This window comes from Lepidothrix coronata, unplaced genomic scaffold (assembly GCF_001604755.1).
Source record: "Lepidothrix coronata isolate B3197 unplaced genomic scaffold, Lepidothrix_coronata-1.0 Scaffold120, whole genome shotgun sequence".
In the NCBI taxonomy this organism is placed as follows: Eukaryota; Metazoa; Chordata; class Aves; order Passeriformes; family Pipridae; genus Lepidothrix; species Lepidothrix coronata.
In genome coordinates, this window is record NW_016690300.1 from 1,628,083 (window position 1) to 1,645,700 (window position 17,618).

Here is a 17,618-nt window from a genome sequence, read left to right on the forward strand (position 1 = left end):
AGAATTTCTGTAGTGTACAGTGCCAAGACCTATAGTGTGAGCCTGCACTGAGCATTCCTGTTTTGTTGACTATATAGTTTAGAAATACAACTGCAGAACTTGGGAAGTGTGAGAACTCTTAAGTAAATTAAATTCAATATTAAAACTTGTATAAAAGAGTAAAAAAGGTGAAGAGCAATTAAGGCTTAAAGACATTTACCCAAGTTTCCTGCAGCTTTATGTACAAATGCATAACATCAACCTTCTGGAAAGAAAGCAAGTTACTTAACAGATACACAACTCCATGACAAACTACAGCCCAAGTCTGCAAACACTCTTGAAAAGGCACTACAGCACAACTCCAGAAGTGTTCTTTTCACTACAGAATGAGGGCAGTAACTTCCAAAGATGAGAAACACTCTGAACCTTCCTTTGTCTGCAGCACTGCATGAGTTATACAAGTTGTCTTCAACTGAGGACAGACTTGTTTGTATCACTCACACTTCCCCTGCCCCCCAAATCTAAAGACATGTATTATCCTCTTGACAAGGAGCTGAAGACAGTTCAATTTTTCTTGGCACAATTAGTTGATTAGGATGAACTCTATACTAAATGCCTTCCAATTCATTCCCTGTGTTGTTCACCTAAAAACAAAACACGCACTTGTAGATGATAAAAAAAGAAATCCTTTCATCATCCTTGTCTTATTTGGGCAAAACATAACAGATCTCTTCACATCTTAAAGATTAAAAACCTCTATCACATTTCATGTGCTAGAGATGGACAGTGTCATTTAAATATAAAGCTAATGTCACATATTTTATATGCTTTATAGAATTTCTCTGTATTGGATCATCAGCATTAAATGAAAAACTAATCCTATTCATTATTGTGACACGACCTTCGTCAGTCCATCCCAGATTGCCAGTACTCACATTCTATAGACTGGTTGTAAGTTTGACAGGAACTAGAAACTTCAACAATAAACCTGTCAGAATTCATCTATGAAGTGCCTATGGCCTACACATAAAAAAAACCCCAAACAACTTTTGAAAAATTGGTTCTGTGCAGCAAAAACATGGGCAACAACAGGTAAAGTGTTGCCAGCCCAAGTTTTGATTTTCAAAGCACAAGTCCATGCCCATAACTCAACTCAGTTGCCTTTAACTCCCCTTAATGATCCCAAAGCACAGAACACACAAATCAAGCAACAAATATTGGTAGCTGCTCAAAGATACCAAAGTTACACTGCAGGTATAAAATAGAAATTTATCTTTGGAGATGAAAATATATGAAAACTACGAAAAATCTGCTCTTCTACATCTCCTCAGTGGTAGAGCAAACTTCATATAGAGCGGTATATGAACAAAGGGAGAAGGAGTGTTACATATAATTTACACAAATACCTGCAGGCATATTTCAGAAGGACAAAAATAAGTCAGATACACAAAGCTGTAACAGAAAGGGGTGGTCAAAAAAAGCAGATTAAGAAGATTTAAACCTGAAGTCAGTATAAACAATGTTTATATCTTACAGAACAACAAGTGACTGTTTTCAAAGTTTTCTTTTTTCATTTCACAAATTAACAATTGAAAAAGCAGGCATGCAGGTTTTCTAGAAAAGACTATTCACACACACTGTTATTTATCACTCAGTGCAGTTTCATGCATATATTCTCCAGATAGCTTGTTTAATGAGAGGCCAAGGCAGGTAACCACTAAAAGAAAACATTATTCAATTACTAAACATGTTCTGGTTTGTTTTGTTGAGGGTTTTTTTTCCACATTTGTCACTTCTCATTTGCAGATATGACTGTAGAACGAAGCTAAAAAGTTACAGATCCTTACCTGCCACACCAGCTGAAATCATGTGTACCTGGGTAGAATCTGGATTGAAAATACTGTTCAGCTTTTCCTTGCAGTTTGAGTAAGCAGCAAAATATATGGCTCTAAAATCAGAACAAAACCCAAGTTGTTATGTTTTATGTGTCAATATTTTTAATAAGCAGTGCCATTAACTTCACCAATCTAAATGATCTTGGGTTAAAATTTACTTCCTCAGTAACAAACTGCTCAAGGATTAACTCCCATAACATAGTGGGACTACTCTAGGAGTAGAAAATAAAAACAAAGATCATGCATTTTAACTTTTTCTTCTTCAACAGCTCCAGTTACCAACCAGTGAGGGGAAGGACAGATAAGTAGAAATATGGCAGTGCTTTTTGTGACACTGGGAAGTAAAACACCGCTGGACTGAAAACTCAGGCTTCAGTATTCTGCAACACTTTAATACGAGAAAAACTTTGTACTAATGAACCTAAACTCATTTCAATAGCATGACAATTTCAAGAGAATGAACAAGTATGCAGCTTTTAAAAAAAACCCAAACAGCATTCTTAATATTATAGCACTTAAGATGTAAATATTGCTAAGTTATGGTTATAAATATTTATATGTCGAATGTTAGAACAGCTGTGAAGCTGGATCTACATTTTGTTTCTTTAGTTCTGTATTTAGAATGGACACTTTTTTTCTCTGAATACAGTCCCAAAAAAATTCTGTAAATTTGTATTACACTTAAGCCTGTGACCTGGAAGCAAAACAAAGTTAGACAAAGTCAGCATGTCAATTCAATATATTAGGAAAAATATGAAAATTTGAAATAATAATGAAATAATTGAAAATATGAAAACTTGTTTTCACTCATTAAAGCTAAAAAGATTATTTTAAATACATCTAAAACAACATTTCAGGTTCTTACTCAGTTTCTTTAAACACCCTTCTACAAGAGAAAAAGTGAACGTGCAACTTTTCATGAACAGAACATTAACCTCATTAGCTGTGCAAACATGTTTTTCTTTATTACAAGAAAGATAAAGTGCTTGCTTCATGAGTGCCATTTCTCAAATGGAGCCTGACCATGGATGTGTTATGAAACATGCTTCTCTACAGCTTATTTAAACAAAGAGCTGATGTTAAATCTACTTAGCTAGTGCTTAATTGAAATGAAGTACTAGAGGAAGACCAAGGCAGCCAAAGGGAAATAGGGATGTGCTTATAAATAAGACTTCACACAATACATCAAGTTGACATTTTTGGTATGGTGGGGGGGAGGAAACAAGCTAAGCATTTCACTTGGGGGAAGAAAAGGGAATTAGAAGATTTAACACAAAATTTGTTGAAAAGAAATAAGATTTTTTTTTTTTGCAAGTGAGGATATTTTTCCATTGAGGATAGTAACTTATAAAATGGAACCTATTCCTGGATAAAAATTGCTATTAAAGTGATATCAATGTTGAACATTTGATAGAACAAACTGGTCTACCAGCAAAAGTACAGGCTCTTAAGATTAGGAAGTGCTGATACCCTGCAGGTGTTAAGAACAAAAAAAGATACTGGATTTACTTCAGTTTCTCCAAACAGCAATACTAAGTTAGTGATCAAAAAATACCTCAGCTATTCCTAAATCCTTAAAAAAAAAAAAATCTAATAAAGACACTCCACTTCCTGCATTATGTTTTTCTGTTATGCAGAGGATCTACAGAACATTGCCTCATCTGTCAGAGCTAAAGTTCAGTTTAATAATGTTGTCCAGGAACATTCAAGCACCTTAAACCAGAAAAGTTAAGATACTCTCTAGCTGAGTGTGTAGGAGACAGTAATGTTTTCTCTTCAGGCAAAGTAAGTAAACAAACAAAAGCAGAGCATTAAGTCAAGGGAATAATAAAGCCTTTGTGGAATATATTCCCTCTGCATAAAGAATCTTCTCTTAAACAGAAGAGAATAAAAATGAGCAAGAAACCAACTATGGCCTCATCCAGGATTAAGTAGTTATATTACTTTTACACAGCTTTGTTTCTGTACTCTTCCTTACGTATTCTCTTATTTTTGGACTAAACTTTGGCTAACACTTATATGTAAGGAGAAATTCAAACTCTGGCATCACCTGCTCCTTGCTCTGACTGCCAGCACCAGCCTGAAGCTGGAGCATTTGTGCTGATGCAGAGCAACAGAGAACACCAATACCACTGCCCATGAGATGAGATTTACATCCTCCCCTTCTGCACTCTCTGACACTGCCCCAGTATCCTTTGGAGCCCAGCCCACTGCTGGATCCACTTGCTCTGGGCCAGCTGTTAAGTGTGTCATCCTACTCAGCCTTGCCCCTTTTGAAGCTTCAGAACAGGCTCTCTAAAGGTGGGGAGCACCAGCCTGTGCTTCACCAGAACTCAGGAAGAAAGACCCAGTGTTTTGAGGCTGCAGTCACATAACTGCATTAACTGATTAACTGAAAGCTCGATCTACCTTTGTGTTTTCCAAGGTACAAACTTCTAGTTTCTATGTGCAACTCCTTAAGCATTTTTCTTTTTAATTGGACAAAACTCTGCATAAGGGATAGTCCACAACAGTAAATGCCATTATAGTAGCACAAGGGATAGTGAGTGCTGAGACAGTTGGAGCTCTGAAGTACAAGTAGCTCAATTTCTCAGACAACACAATCATCCCAAGAACAAAAGAGTTATTTGCTATTAAGTATTTACAGCTGCAGATGCAAAATTCAGTTCAAATGAATCCCTGAATTTATTTCATGTACACGTTTGTACTTACCTGGAAGGAGCAACGCCTACTAAATTAGGACCCAGCCCTCTGAACAAAGAACGAGGGCCTTCATTTTGCAAGATCATCCTACAAAACAAAAGAGACAATACTGTAACATTCAGATCAAAATTAAGGAATGCACTGGCAAACAAACACATCACTTTAACCTTTACTCTGAAAAAATTCCATAATAACTGACAATAGTCTTTAACCTTTACTCTGAAAAAATTCCATAATAACTGACAATAGTGCTGACCACAAAAAATTAGTTATTTCCTAGAATCAGAATAAAAAATTCCATTACTGCTTGACATGCCATAGAAATCCAGAAACTAAGTGCACAAGTAAGACCTATGATGTCAATACAGACTTACCTCAAATACAGGAACACATAGATGCATGGAGTTGTCTGTCATCAGGAAGCTAAAGGGAGAAAATACTAAGAATGGAAATGTCCACGTTCCTGTAGGTTTTAGATTGTTCAGGAGGCAAAAATTCCTTATTCTATGCTACATTCCTTTCACCACCCTTTATGTTGTTTGTTAACCGTATGGAGTGGAAGGATCAGAGGGCAAAGGGCAAGAGAGGAGGAGAGGAGAAGGCTTGGTTTCACTGAGTCATACTCCATCTGAGAGCTCCTCAGGAAGATGTAAGCTCTCATAAGCTCTACTGCTTATGATGTCCAGCCAGGGACACTTTGGCAGTGTCCCTATTATCTCCTCTTCTCAAAAAGAGACAAACCTCAGCATGGCTTTGCACATGCTACCCAGGTTTGATTCTACAAGATTCCCAACAGTACACTAAGTTACACGTCAGAACTTGGTATCTGGAAGGCTGTTTTCCTCTATATCCTGCCTTTCTCATACCCATACATTATTTAAATCCACTAGGTATTCAATTAGGAGCCTTAGCTTTATTCTTTGACATATGGTAACTAGTTTGGCTACAGTAAAAGGAAATTGAAAACTCGACCATAAGAAGTGGCCATTCCTTGAGGCTGGCAGGGATTCCCTGTTCAGTTCTGAACTGCTGCCTGTGTGCTCCCACCAAGCGCTGCTCCTGAGCTGTGGAGCCAGGGGCTTTTTGCCTTTTGACTGTCTTTCGTTCCAGAAAAGACAATCCTTACCTCTCCATGCAAGGTAATTCACTGATATTAACTGAGACAGGAGTGTAACCAATGCAAAGAGTCACAGTCTCAGTACAGTCCTAACATCTCATGTACCGTGTCCACCGTAAACACAGCTTGGGAAAGACTGCTTGGGTGGCAGCAGGGTGTGACCTTCCATCTTTGTGGAGTTTACAGAGAAATAGGGGTTCAAGCAGCGAGTTGAGACCTCAAGTGAGGCATTACTAGTACTTTAGTGTTTGCAATACTTATCCCACAGAGTTGTGGATTTCAGAAAGCATTGAAAACCATTATGCAGGAAGGAATGCTGGCATGGTAAGAGAATATTCACTAGTATTCAGTTTTAGGGAAGTCAATCTGTCCAACAATCCAGATGTTAATCACATTGGTATTTTACAAAGTCTGGTAGGACACGAGAGGAGAAACATGGACTACGTGCATCCCATCACTGCAAATTGCTCTAGCAATTACTTTAGAACCATATTTCAAGTTAAGAATTAACTACTTCCCAAGTCCTGCAAAACAGAAGCCTGTGCTTGTTGATTTACGAACATTGACCAACACACACGAATAGTTCTACTATATATTTCTTCTCCAAAGACAGATGCAGGTTAATGACAAGTCAATTACTCAATAAAGCACATTACCATTGCATAAATGGCCATTTTATTTGGAATATGCTATCAAAACAAATGACTGAAAGCCACCTATAGCACTGAAGGAGATTCTAAGCCCATTCTGATTTCCAGGAGCTGATTCACTACTGTTCTGCTGCTAAATCCAACTGAAAGTTTACATTTGCTTTCAATAAGCAAAAATGAAACACTGCTTCTGAAGTTACCAGCATTATTTAGGATATAATGTGTCCAGCAATATCTTACCTTTGTGTCCATAACAGACATCATTTCACTGTGTGGGTAGTATTGCTCCACAGCAATAACTGGAATATTGAACACAAACTCAAAGACACTTCAGAAATACAAACTACTTAGACCTGCCTGGTATCCTGAAAGCATTGTTAACAACTGCAGTGCTGAATCCAACTAACATGATCTGTGTCCACTTAAAACACTACTGAAAAATCACTACCACCATATCCTGTGGTACACATGTATATATGCACATATAGCACATGTATTCAAAGTAGAAGGAATCTTCACTTAGGAGTGAAGTGTACCAGGTCCATTTGTTTCTTCTGGATCTGAAGTCCCAAAATCTGACAGAGTAGCAAAGTTTTAGAGAGATTGTAACAGGCAGGATTATCATGGAGGTAGTTACTGATGCTCTTCTGCATTCACACAGTTGGAGGAGTTCCAGAGTCTGTGCTGAAAATAAGACACAGACTTTTTGCATTAATAAGCAGATCCCAGAGCCTGCACTTGTTTATTGAATGAGTGCAGCAAAGGGCAAATCCATGGTTGGAAGAGCAGGACAAGTGCTCCATATGACCTCAGTTGACCTACTTATGTCACATGGAGAAGCCTGCGCTGGGAGGCCAGTGAGACTTCCATTATCAAGACCTCAGGTTTAAATTGTGCAAGGTTAATTACGAGAATCTGCAATGTGACATGTAACACAGATATTTAAGAATAAGGGAATTTGTTTTTGTTGCCAGAGAATGGAGTCACCTGTACCAGTTATTCCAAGTCTGTTTCTTTACAGAGATGCCTTTGAACTCACCTCTGCTGATGCTTAAGATGCAGAAGTGATTCTACAGCAGTCAGTTCACTGAAATTCTGACATAATTTGCCTGATTCTCCCTGCTTTTAGACTGAGTATTGAGAGCCTTGGAGTGCTGCACCGAATTTGCTGAGACAACCAAACTCTGACAACTGTGAGTCAAAAAAAATAAAATCAAGTGACAGTAAGGGCATGAGAGTGACAGAGGAATCCAGTTTTATTTCCCCACTACACATCTCCAGCACCTTAAACAGGAGTAATTCTGTCCTGCACCTATGTATTTTTATTGCCACAGTCCATTGTCACGTTATTTGGGATTTTTTGTCATATTTAGTGTATTTAAAGAACTTGAAACCCAGACTTTGCATCTCAGTTGTTTGATAATGACCTGAAAGAAAACACATCTAAGCAAAGAACAAAAGCAGCAGAAGAGACATTCTTGTATGACAGATAAACAGCACATGTAAGAAGACAACTGTTAAAAACAAACTAACACAACAAACAAGCCCTACCAATGAAGGTCATCATGTATTACCTCTGCCTCAGTCTGAATTCACTTCCTGGGAATACTCAAGTTATTTTTGGCTTTAGGGATCCTTTTAAAGCATAGCAGGCTTCCAGCAGAGGAATGTAAGAAACAAAACATCTATTCCACCTGTTATTCATTCAGATACACTTCTAGACAGAAGATAAATTCATAACCAAGCATTCAGAAAAAAGTTGAAGGGCTTAGCTTCCATCAAGAGAAGCCAATAAGGCAAGCGTGTCAGATGGAACTCTTCTTGCTTGTCACAATCCAAGCCTTTCCTTCCCACATATCTGCTCACCTACCAAGCTCACACATAAAAAGGCTCTGAATCAAACCTTTCATGCTAAGGATGATCTTCCATTCAAGAAGCTATTTGGATACAACCCCCATATAAGCAAATCCTATACACTAACCAGGTAAGGCCTAAATCCTACACTAACTGCCAGAAGGGGCTCTCTACAAACTACTTCTCACTAATTAATGGGGAAGAGAGGATAGATGATTGAGTCTTGGCAAATTTTTTCTAATGCAAGAAACAGCAGCAAGTCCTTCCTGGAGGAAGTCTCCCCTCATTCCCAGATATTGAAGGTACCTCTCCTGCCCTTAACTGGCTAGCTTGAGTCCCCTTGAGTGAGGGGAACCCTGCCTGTGGTCTGTACAAGCAGTTTAACTATGGCCTCATAACTTTTCTGCTGGCTCCTGAATTACACAAGCACTGCTGGCAAGGAGAAGAAAGGCAGTCAGTCACCTTTCAGTGAGGCATCATGCAAACAAGACATCCCAGACCTTTGCAGAAGCTGGGTGTACTTATTTCTTATTAGTTCTAAAAAAATGTTACTAGGTACACATCCACCAGAAGATATTCAAAAGCTGAAAAGTGTATGGAGTGGTGAAAGTCAAAAGAAACTAAGAAACTGAGTTAATTTTCATTGCCTCCATATTCAGTAACTTCCAGGATTTGGATAACACTTTCAGGATGAGAGTGAGAGTCTGGCTGTGTCACAGTGCTCCCAGTGAACTTTGGGGATGCAGTTCGGAGCTGTGTGTTGTACAAGGTATATGTGCTCTGGCTAATTCACAATACAAACTCAAGCATGAAGGACATTGAGAAAATTGGAATGTGAAACAGTTAAAAGGTAAAATATGGAAAGTCATCTCATGGTAACATCATGAGACAATATTTCGAGTCTTTCATACAGATTTGTCCATAACACTTCTCTCTTCCCCAAGATGAACCCAAAACCTAGTGACATGTACACTCACTTCAAACAATGGAGAGGTCCAGGAGAAACTCTGGTCACTCTGTTGACACCAGCACCACTCACAGTGTTGAGATGAACTTCAGAGATGTAGAGAGTCACAGAGGAGGACTGCAATCGTGTCTTCACAACTTCCAGTGGACATGTCAGAATTGCACCAACAGTACCTCCACATCTGCAAAAATAAACAGGCTCATCACATTTGTAACTGCAAAGAAACTGAGGGATACATTCACATAGAATTAGCATTATAATACAGTCAAACTGCAAAAGGTAGAGAACCAACTAGAACATGTATGACAGTGCTGCAGCTATTTGCCCTTGAAGGCAAGCCAACTGTTAAGTCAGTTTGTTAACCCCACAAGTTGGAGTGAAAAATTAAATGGACAAAAAGTGGTGAAGGAGCACAGTCTTCAGTACACACTGTTCAAATCAGCTCTGGAAAGCAGCTCAGTAGCTGAAATGTTTAACTTCTTATGGTAAATTTTAACTGGTTTTTTTAATGTTTAGTGCACTCCTGACCACAAACAAGGTGCCAAAAATCCTTAAGGGTAGAAGAGATTTATGCACTATGCACACAGGGCTACATATAAAACCTGGTAAAATCTGTGCCATGGCAATTAAATAACATCTTCAAAACCCCATTTGTATTTTGGGCATCGTACCATGAAAGCAGAGATTTCCTGAGTGTTTCCCACGTTCTGCCAGTACAGCAAGGCAGAATAAGATACTACAGAGTAGAATCTGGGAAGACAAAAGAGCTCAAGGGGATGAGCAGGTAAAGACTCGTAGGTTTTGCCTCAGTCTGTTCCTGTGAGCATGTCCAGGCAAGCCGTGCACAACTTGTGCTGACAGTGCAGTTCCTGCCGTGCTGCTGGAGCGGAACACAGCCAAGAACACACTGCCTTTGCACAGCCCTGCTCAGAGCATTCTTCTAGTGCTGATTCATTACTTGCTTATTAAGATCTGCATTCTTATCTGTTTAAATACACCCTCTGAGGGAAAAATACCAAATTCACAAATTCTGATTTCCAAGACAGCCCCAAATGCATTTACATTACCATTACAGAAAAGCCCTCGACATTTTCCTTGAACCTTTTCAGAGATCAGTATTCTTAACATTGCTAAACACCCTTCTTAAAACTATGACCAGGACACTATATCCTTTAAAAAGCAATCAAAAAATCCATCCCAACACATAAGCATAGATTTCAATTCAGGTATTAATGCTAACAACTCAGTTTGAAATCCACTAACACACAAACACAATTAGTACTACATTCAAAGGGCCCAGCATTTGCTTCCCCAATGCAATAACTAGAGGAGGTGTTTGATTCTGACAACATAATTATCAGCTATTTCTTTTCTAACACAAGAAGCTCAAACACCCCCAAAACCTTTAAAAAGCTGTAAGCCTGTTGAACAATCTTTTTAAAATAATGTTTTCCAAAATGCAAAGGAGAGTTCAGTCCAAATTAGGAGTAACAGCTAAGACTCAAGATTTCCTATAAATTTTTATAGGTGGGTAGACTGATGACTCTTCTACTGCAGAGAATACAAAAATACAGCACTGCATTCTAAAAAAGTAATCTTTTTGTATGGATTGAACTGACAGTACAGCTGCAAAGTAGGATAGCATTTCATGATGTTCACTTAATGCTCCATTTAAACGTAGCGACCTAGAGGTGTCCTATTACTAAGCCTAAAGGCATCTTGCCCACCTCCAACTCCAGCATTAGTCTGAAGTCTACTCTTTCAAGGTTTAATTGAAGAAAGATATCAAGTTTCTTTGCCAGTCTGGAAAAAAGTATTATGGCAGGAGGATGACCCAGTCTTTCAGTGTGTGTTGCACTCACACAGTTACAGACTGACACACATCTTGGAGTAGCGTGCTTGGAGTAAGCGATTCACTTGCTTCTAATTGTATTTTAAAATTAGAGTTGCAGAAAGACAGGATAGATGTGCTAAGATCTATTTTAGCCAGTGCTGGACGCAGCAGGAGCTTGTAACATGTGAAGGTTCACAATGTGAACACCACATGAGAACCACAGGTAGACCAGACCTCAAAACAACTTGACATGAAGAGGCTCAAGCTCTAAAGCTCTGAGCAGAGAGCAAGTTACTGTATTTCCTGCAGTTCAAAGCAGATACCACTCTATGGTAATGTGCCTCAGCAGGCAATGTAGGAAGCTGGCTTTAGAGTTTATTTCCTTTCTTGCAATCTCTCCATTTCCAACTCCCTTGAGCTTACTTTCCTGAAAATCTTTCTGCATTTGATTTTGGGCAGGTTACATGAGAATTTGATTTTGAGCAACAGTAATCACAAGAGAAAGCACATAGTATTATTTATATTAATGAGATAAATACCATCCAAGTGGGGAAGAAAGTAGGACAAGAAAACCCCATGGCCTACATTCTTGAACAGGGCTTGGAATTTGAAGCCCTCAATGTTCCCCAGCTACCTCACACCAGAATACATCTCACCAGAAAAATCTTCCAAAGCTGAAGATTAATGCTGCCCTGGAGCTTGTGTCCTGCATGCTCCCCTGCACCACACCCAAATCACAGGGGATGCCTGACTGCAGCAGCACTTCTGCCAGACATTCACTGTGGATGGGTCAGACACCTCACTCCACAATGAATTATGAAATTATTGGGAAGAGGGCAGATACACAGCTACTCAAGGTTTGCTCTTTTAAAGTCTGCCTACAGCAAGCACTTGTCAGTGGCAGCCAGTGGATGTTTACCTGCAATCATAAGGAAGCAGCAGATCACCTGCCTCCCTTTAAGGGCCTTTACCTGCATTACATTTTGCCATTCAAGTAATTTCAAATAATCAGCACCCTTGGCAGCTTCTTGCTGTTGTGTTGTTGGGTAGTTTCTTTGGTTTGGTTGATGATTCAAGATGATTCAATTGAACCCAACACTATTTTCAATGTTTTCCACTAACTACTGACAGTTTGAATTAAGCTTCTTCTCTGTCCCCATCTTCAAGATCTCAAACTGCTACTTAAAGTTGAAGAAAGCAAAAAGGTTTATAGTGCTACATGGTTCCATATCACTCAAGTCTTGGAAAAATCCCCAATTTCTACTTCTGTCAAAGTCTAATACTCCACTTTCCCAGCCCTCAAAAAGTCCCATATAATAGAGATAACATCTGGAACTGAAGGAGTGAAAGAAAAGGCCTTGGTATGTTGAGGAATCAGACCTTCTCAACGGTCACAAGATCCACTGAGTTTGAACAACCACTAAATGAAGGCATAATGCAGTAACTACTCTGACTTGTCTAGTTCACTTGACCTTTAAGATAAACACTGCAAGGCTTGACAAAAACCTGTTTATGAGGAACTGTCAGTAAACAGAGCTTGTGGGCAAATAAAGAAGAGAGACAATTCAAGAACTATGCACTCTGTACAAATAAGCAACTTCTAAGAAGCAATACCAGCTGCTGTCACCAGCAGCAATGACAGTGTGTTTTACTTAGAAACATATTTCTGGCCTTGCTTATTTAACACACTACTGGAAATATTGTCAAAGAGACAGCTACGTTTTTGTGCTCCAGGTCCTGGCAGGCCATTAGCAGCCAGCCAGCAGCTCCAGCTTCCAAGTGTTCTATAAATTGCCAGCAGATTGCTGCCACCTTCACTGCTACCCTCCTCACCAGCTCAAATTAAGAGGAGTTTTTTTAGTTTGTGGTTTAACACAAATTATGGGCTAGCATAGTTGGGAAAAACATTTTTTTAGGAGTTAGAAAATGATTAGATTTCTTCTCCTCATAACGCGGGTGGGATTTTGTGAACTACTTCAGACATTTTTACTACCTAAGACCACTCTGGGGCTTCAGTATCTCCAGTCATGCACTAGGCCCCAACAACTGTGACTTGTAAGAACACTTACTAGTGTGCAAATTTTTCTCCAGGATTAGATGGGTTTCACCTGGTAGAGTAAATAGGTGAGCAAATACATTCCTGCTGACAGTGTAAATGGCAAGTGAAAAACGGCAAGACCTGAGACACTTCTGTGTCTGGACTTTTATAGCACTTTCTAACAAATGCTGTTCAGAAGACCACTTGCTCCTCTTATCTATCCTAGATGTGACATTTGCCTCTAATCAATGTTTACTATAAGCTTTTTTCAGCTTTGCCAAGTGAGTATAAAAACACCCACAAACCTTTAATCAGAAACACCTGATCATAAAAGGGTATGAGAAACCACCTGTAGGGCCCAAGTAAACTGAAGGGTAGAGACCCAAAGATCAGTGGGTAAATCCAGAAAAATAAACATACTGGTAAAAAAAAAAAACAAAAAACAAAACCAAAAATCCCACCACTATTAACAGTGTAAAGTTAGAGAATTAAGTCTTCAACTTGAGCCTTCTTGTACAGTTTAAGAGACACGGTGCTCAGTGAAACAGATACATGGACATCATGAGACATGTAGTTATTATCTAACCTGCAGGATCATGATAAACTTAAAAGAAAGACAGCAAAACTAAGAACAGTTGTATACTGGACATCTCTTGGACAGAAGAACCTAGGGAGATGACAATGCTCACCTAAACTATAGCTTATTCCAGACAGCACCCATGGAAATAAAAGCCCCAAACATCCCACCCACAATACATTTAATTTGGTCCATAATGTGCATTTAGAAGTCCATCACCTCACCAGACTAACAGAAACAAACCTGAATCTACTGGGCTTTAAGCTCTGCTGGTAGTGAACACAGACAATTCTGACAACCATTTTCCCCAGACAGATCTGTATTATTTGTGTGATGCTGCAAGGAAAGAAAAATGCACGTGCTTCAAAAACCTAAACCAGCTTGGTGTTCAAATCCCAGGTTCTGTTTCCAGAGACGGCTGCATAAGAAAGCCTTCTCATATTATTCCAAGTTGAAGGTATCTGCTAAGGAGTCACTGTGTTTGTCCAGAGCAGTTAAGTATCTTTTACTGTTACCTTTCACACCTGCAAGTAAGAGCAGAGAGCTCCAGCATGGATGAGAGTCTCCAATCCAGGCAGTGGACTGTCTATAAATGCTCTAAAGGACAATAAAATTCCCAGTGTCAATGTCAGCTGACCTAGAACTGAAACTTTCAGCGCAAGACTTTTTTTATTCCTTTAAATAATTATATATTTTATAAAAATAAAAGACAAGCCTGCATGGTGTCAGCCTCAGATTCACCTTTCACAGTATCATAATCACAGGCTCAAAGACTTGAAGATAACCCCTGACCCTGTTATCTCAGGGTCATTCATTCATAAAATACATTCATTCATGTATTTTACCAACTATTTATCTTTCCTGCATGAAAATGAAAGTTCCATACAAATACTGGCTGTCAAAAGAAAAGCAAGAAAACTGAGCTCAACATTCTGTCAAAAAAAAAAAAAGGTATCCGAGCCTCTTGCAAACAGAACTCCTTCCTATCTCATCACTGCAAATTCAGTCCCAAATCTGTCAGCAACTTCAAGGAGCCATCTTACGACCAGAGTAACTTTCATATCGACAAAGTTGCAAGTTTGGATATTAAGTTTGCAGTATCAGTCTTTTGATGACATAAGGGCTTTAACAAGTACAGCTTTCAGAAAAAGCAAGAATGTAGCTCATTAAACCCGAATTTTCACAGTTTTCCTGTTATTATACTGTTCAGCTTGCAGATTTTAAGCATTTCCATCTTCAGTATTAATATAGTGTCTAGGAGCACTGGCAGCCAGAAATCCTTAAGCCCCTTATTCACCAACTATGGTTCTTTACTAATAGAAAAGTGAGATAAGCTCACACCCTTAAACTAAAAATACTAATCAAACTCGCTATTTCTAATTAACAGTGTAAAAATAAAATCCCTCAATGGGCCACCACACAGAAACCTACAAGTGAAAACAGGAAAAACAGCACCAGGGGATCAAGCATCACTGTGTTCTGTTATCCAAAACAAACATCAGCAACGAACAGTGTAGCTTCTACTAGGAGCCAGGGGAAATAAACATTTACAATAACATTTGTGTTAAGTGAAAACCACTCCAAGCATCTGCATCTAGAAAGAAATATGAGAAACATAGCAGTGGCTCAGTGGCTCAAATACTGACCACAATTTCCAGGCAATTTGATAACTCCATGGAGCAAAGCCCAAGCTTTAAACAAACACTGTCTTATTCCACACAGAAGCATATCTGAATATAAAAATAACCAAGTTTGGACAGGAAAGTACTAACCTTCTTCTCACTCATTCTGAAAGACATCCAGGTTTACATACTAGGAATGTCTGTTAGGACAGAGAGGAGCTAAGTGCTTGACAAGTCAGTTATGACTCAAGTGGCTATTTTCTGAAAGGGCATAAAAAAGTCCCCATTATCACAATACCCACTAGAGATTATTATTATCTTTTTAATCAGAAAACCCCAAGTATCTTTCACCTTTACTTCATAATTTCAAGAGTGTCTGATCTCTCTGAGAATTCAAAGATTTATCTCAAATACATTTTCTGCACCTCCATCAGAGTGATTTCAGTGACAGACCAATTTGAGACAGTTCTATAATCAAGACAAATAAAGAGACTCCTCCCTACACTCTCTCACATATTAAACTAGAAAACAGCCAACTTTCTGCAGGAAACATAGGAGTGAAGAAGAGAAGCAAACCTGACACTACCCAACTGTTAACTCAGAAAAGCAGCTGAACACACCTCCAAACACGAAACAGTCCCTCTTTTTGCTGAGGAAACACTCAGGCAAGTTCACTGCTCTGATGGAAGCTTGTATGATACAAAACTACTATCATAAGCTTTCTGGAAATTAAGTAAAAAAATCATGAAAACCTGAATATTATTTTCATAGCCAACACCTGAATTTTCATTCACTATACCAATTATGATTGCAAGCAGGTACATCCAAAACATATTAATCTTCCCTATATAGCAAAACATTAAGGGTTTCTAGTACTCTTTTTTTAAGGAATCAATGCTCTCCAGCACATGCTGTGACTCTTGGGGAGAGCTCTGTGCAGGGCCAGGAGTTGGACTCTATGATCCTTATGGGTCCCTTCCAACTTGGCATATATTCTGCCACACTGTGAACTAGAAGAGCATGTAACTGTCACTTATATATTTAAACCAAAATGTTAATCTACAGCCTACATTTCAATCACAAGGTTTTGTAATTTAAGGATGGAGAATGTTCAACTGATTTCTTCTTCATTTGGAATAAAAGCACCTGAGTTTATACTACCAACATGTTGTCTACAGTCACAACAGTTGCTGTGTGACTAGATGATGGAAGAACAGAAGATATGCAAAAAAAAAAATCTAGAGCCTAGGCAGCTACAGAGAAACCCCAGGATGGCCCCATCTATGTTACTAAACCAGCAATGTCATCTGTTACAGTTTCATTTCAGAAAGCAGGAACTAAAGAATGAACTTGGACACTACAAAAAAAAAAACAGCAGACTGAGATATTCATGTTGTTTTCACAGGGACTCCAGTGCAACGTAAAGGAAAACCAAGTTTCCTTGCTTTTTAAGTTTCACCAAGGCTAAAGATCACTCTGGTGTGCTACAGATCACCTAATTTGCAAAGTCACGAGATGACCCTGAAAACTTTTCTACTGCTAAATGAGACCAAATATAAACTGCTAGCTTGAGTGGACTATGGCTACAGGAAACACGTGGCTGGCACATGCACATGAGGAAACTGCACTCAGCCTTTTTCTCACAGAGACCTTGACCCAGCTGGCCAGCAGCTCATCACAGACCAGAGCTCTCTGCAAAAAAATAGGAATGAACCAGATGAGTTGAGCAATCTTCATCCAGTCTTAAGTTTCAGGTTTGTAAACCTTTTTGTGACAATACACACAACTCTGCCCAGTAATCCCCCCTGTGCAGAGCTATCAAGTGAGCACCACTCACAGAATCACTGGGATTGGAAGGGACCTCTGGAGACCATCCAGTCCAACCTCCCTGCCAAGGCAGGGTCACCTGGAACAAGTGACACAGGAACATATCCAGGGGGGTTTTAAATGTTTCCAGAAAGAGAGATTCCACAGCTTCCCTGAGCAGCCTGTTCCAGTGCTCTGCCACCCTCAACATAAAGAGGTTCTTTTTCATATTAATGAGGAACACTTCTTATATTTTAGTTTAGGGCCACTGCTCCTTGCCCTGTCGCTGGGCACCACAGAAAGAGTCCAGCACTGTCCTCTTGACACCCCTGTGACATATTTCTATGCATTAATGAGATCCCCTCTCAGTCATCTCTTCTCTAAACTAAACAGGCCCAGCTCCAACAGTCTCTCCTCATAAGAGAGATGCTCCAGATCCCTAATCATCTTTGTGGCCTCCACTGGACCTTCTCCAGCAGATTCTTGTCTTTCTTGAACTCCTTCTATTGCTTTTTTTTTTTTTCTTTTTTTTTTTTTTTTTTTTTTTCTTTTTTTTTTTTTTTTTAAGTGCTTACA

The 17,618-nt window shown here is 39.1% G+C and overlaps 1 protein-coding gene across 1 annotated transcript in view; it reads right to left on the reverse strand.

The window, feature by feature from the left end:
- The window catches only part of SLC25A36 (solute carrier family 25 member 36), a 32,893-nt gene that overhangs the window by 13,563 nt on the left and 1,712 nt on the right, over nt 1–17,618 (reverse strand). The window contains exons 2-4 of the mRNA XM_017825538.1: nt 9,176–9,346; nt 4,587–4,664; nt 1,827–1,927 (exon numbers count right to left, since the gene is read on the reverse strand). Of these exons, the coding sequence (XP_017681027.1) occupies nt 1,827–1,927; nt 4,587–4,664; nt 9,176–9,346 (350 nt within the window). The remainder of the gene's footprint in view (nt 1–1,826; nt 1,928–4,586; nt 4,665–9,175; nt 9,347–17,618) is intronic.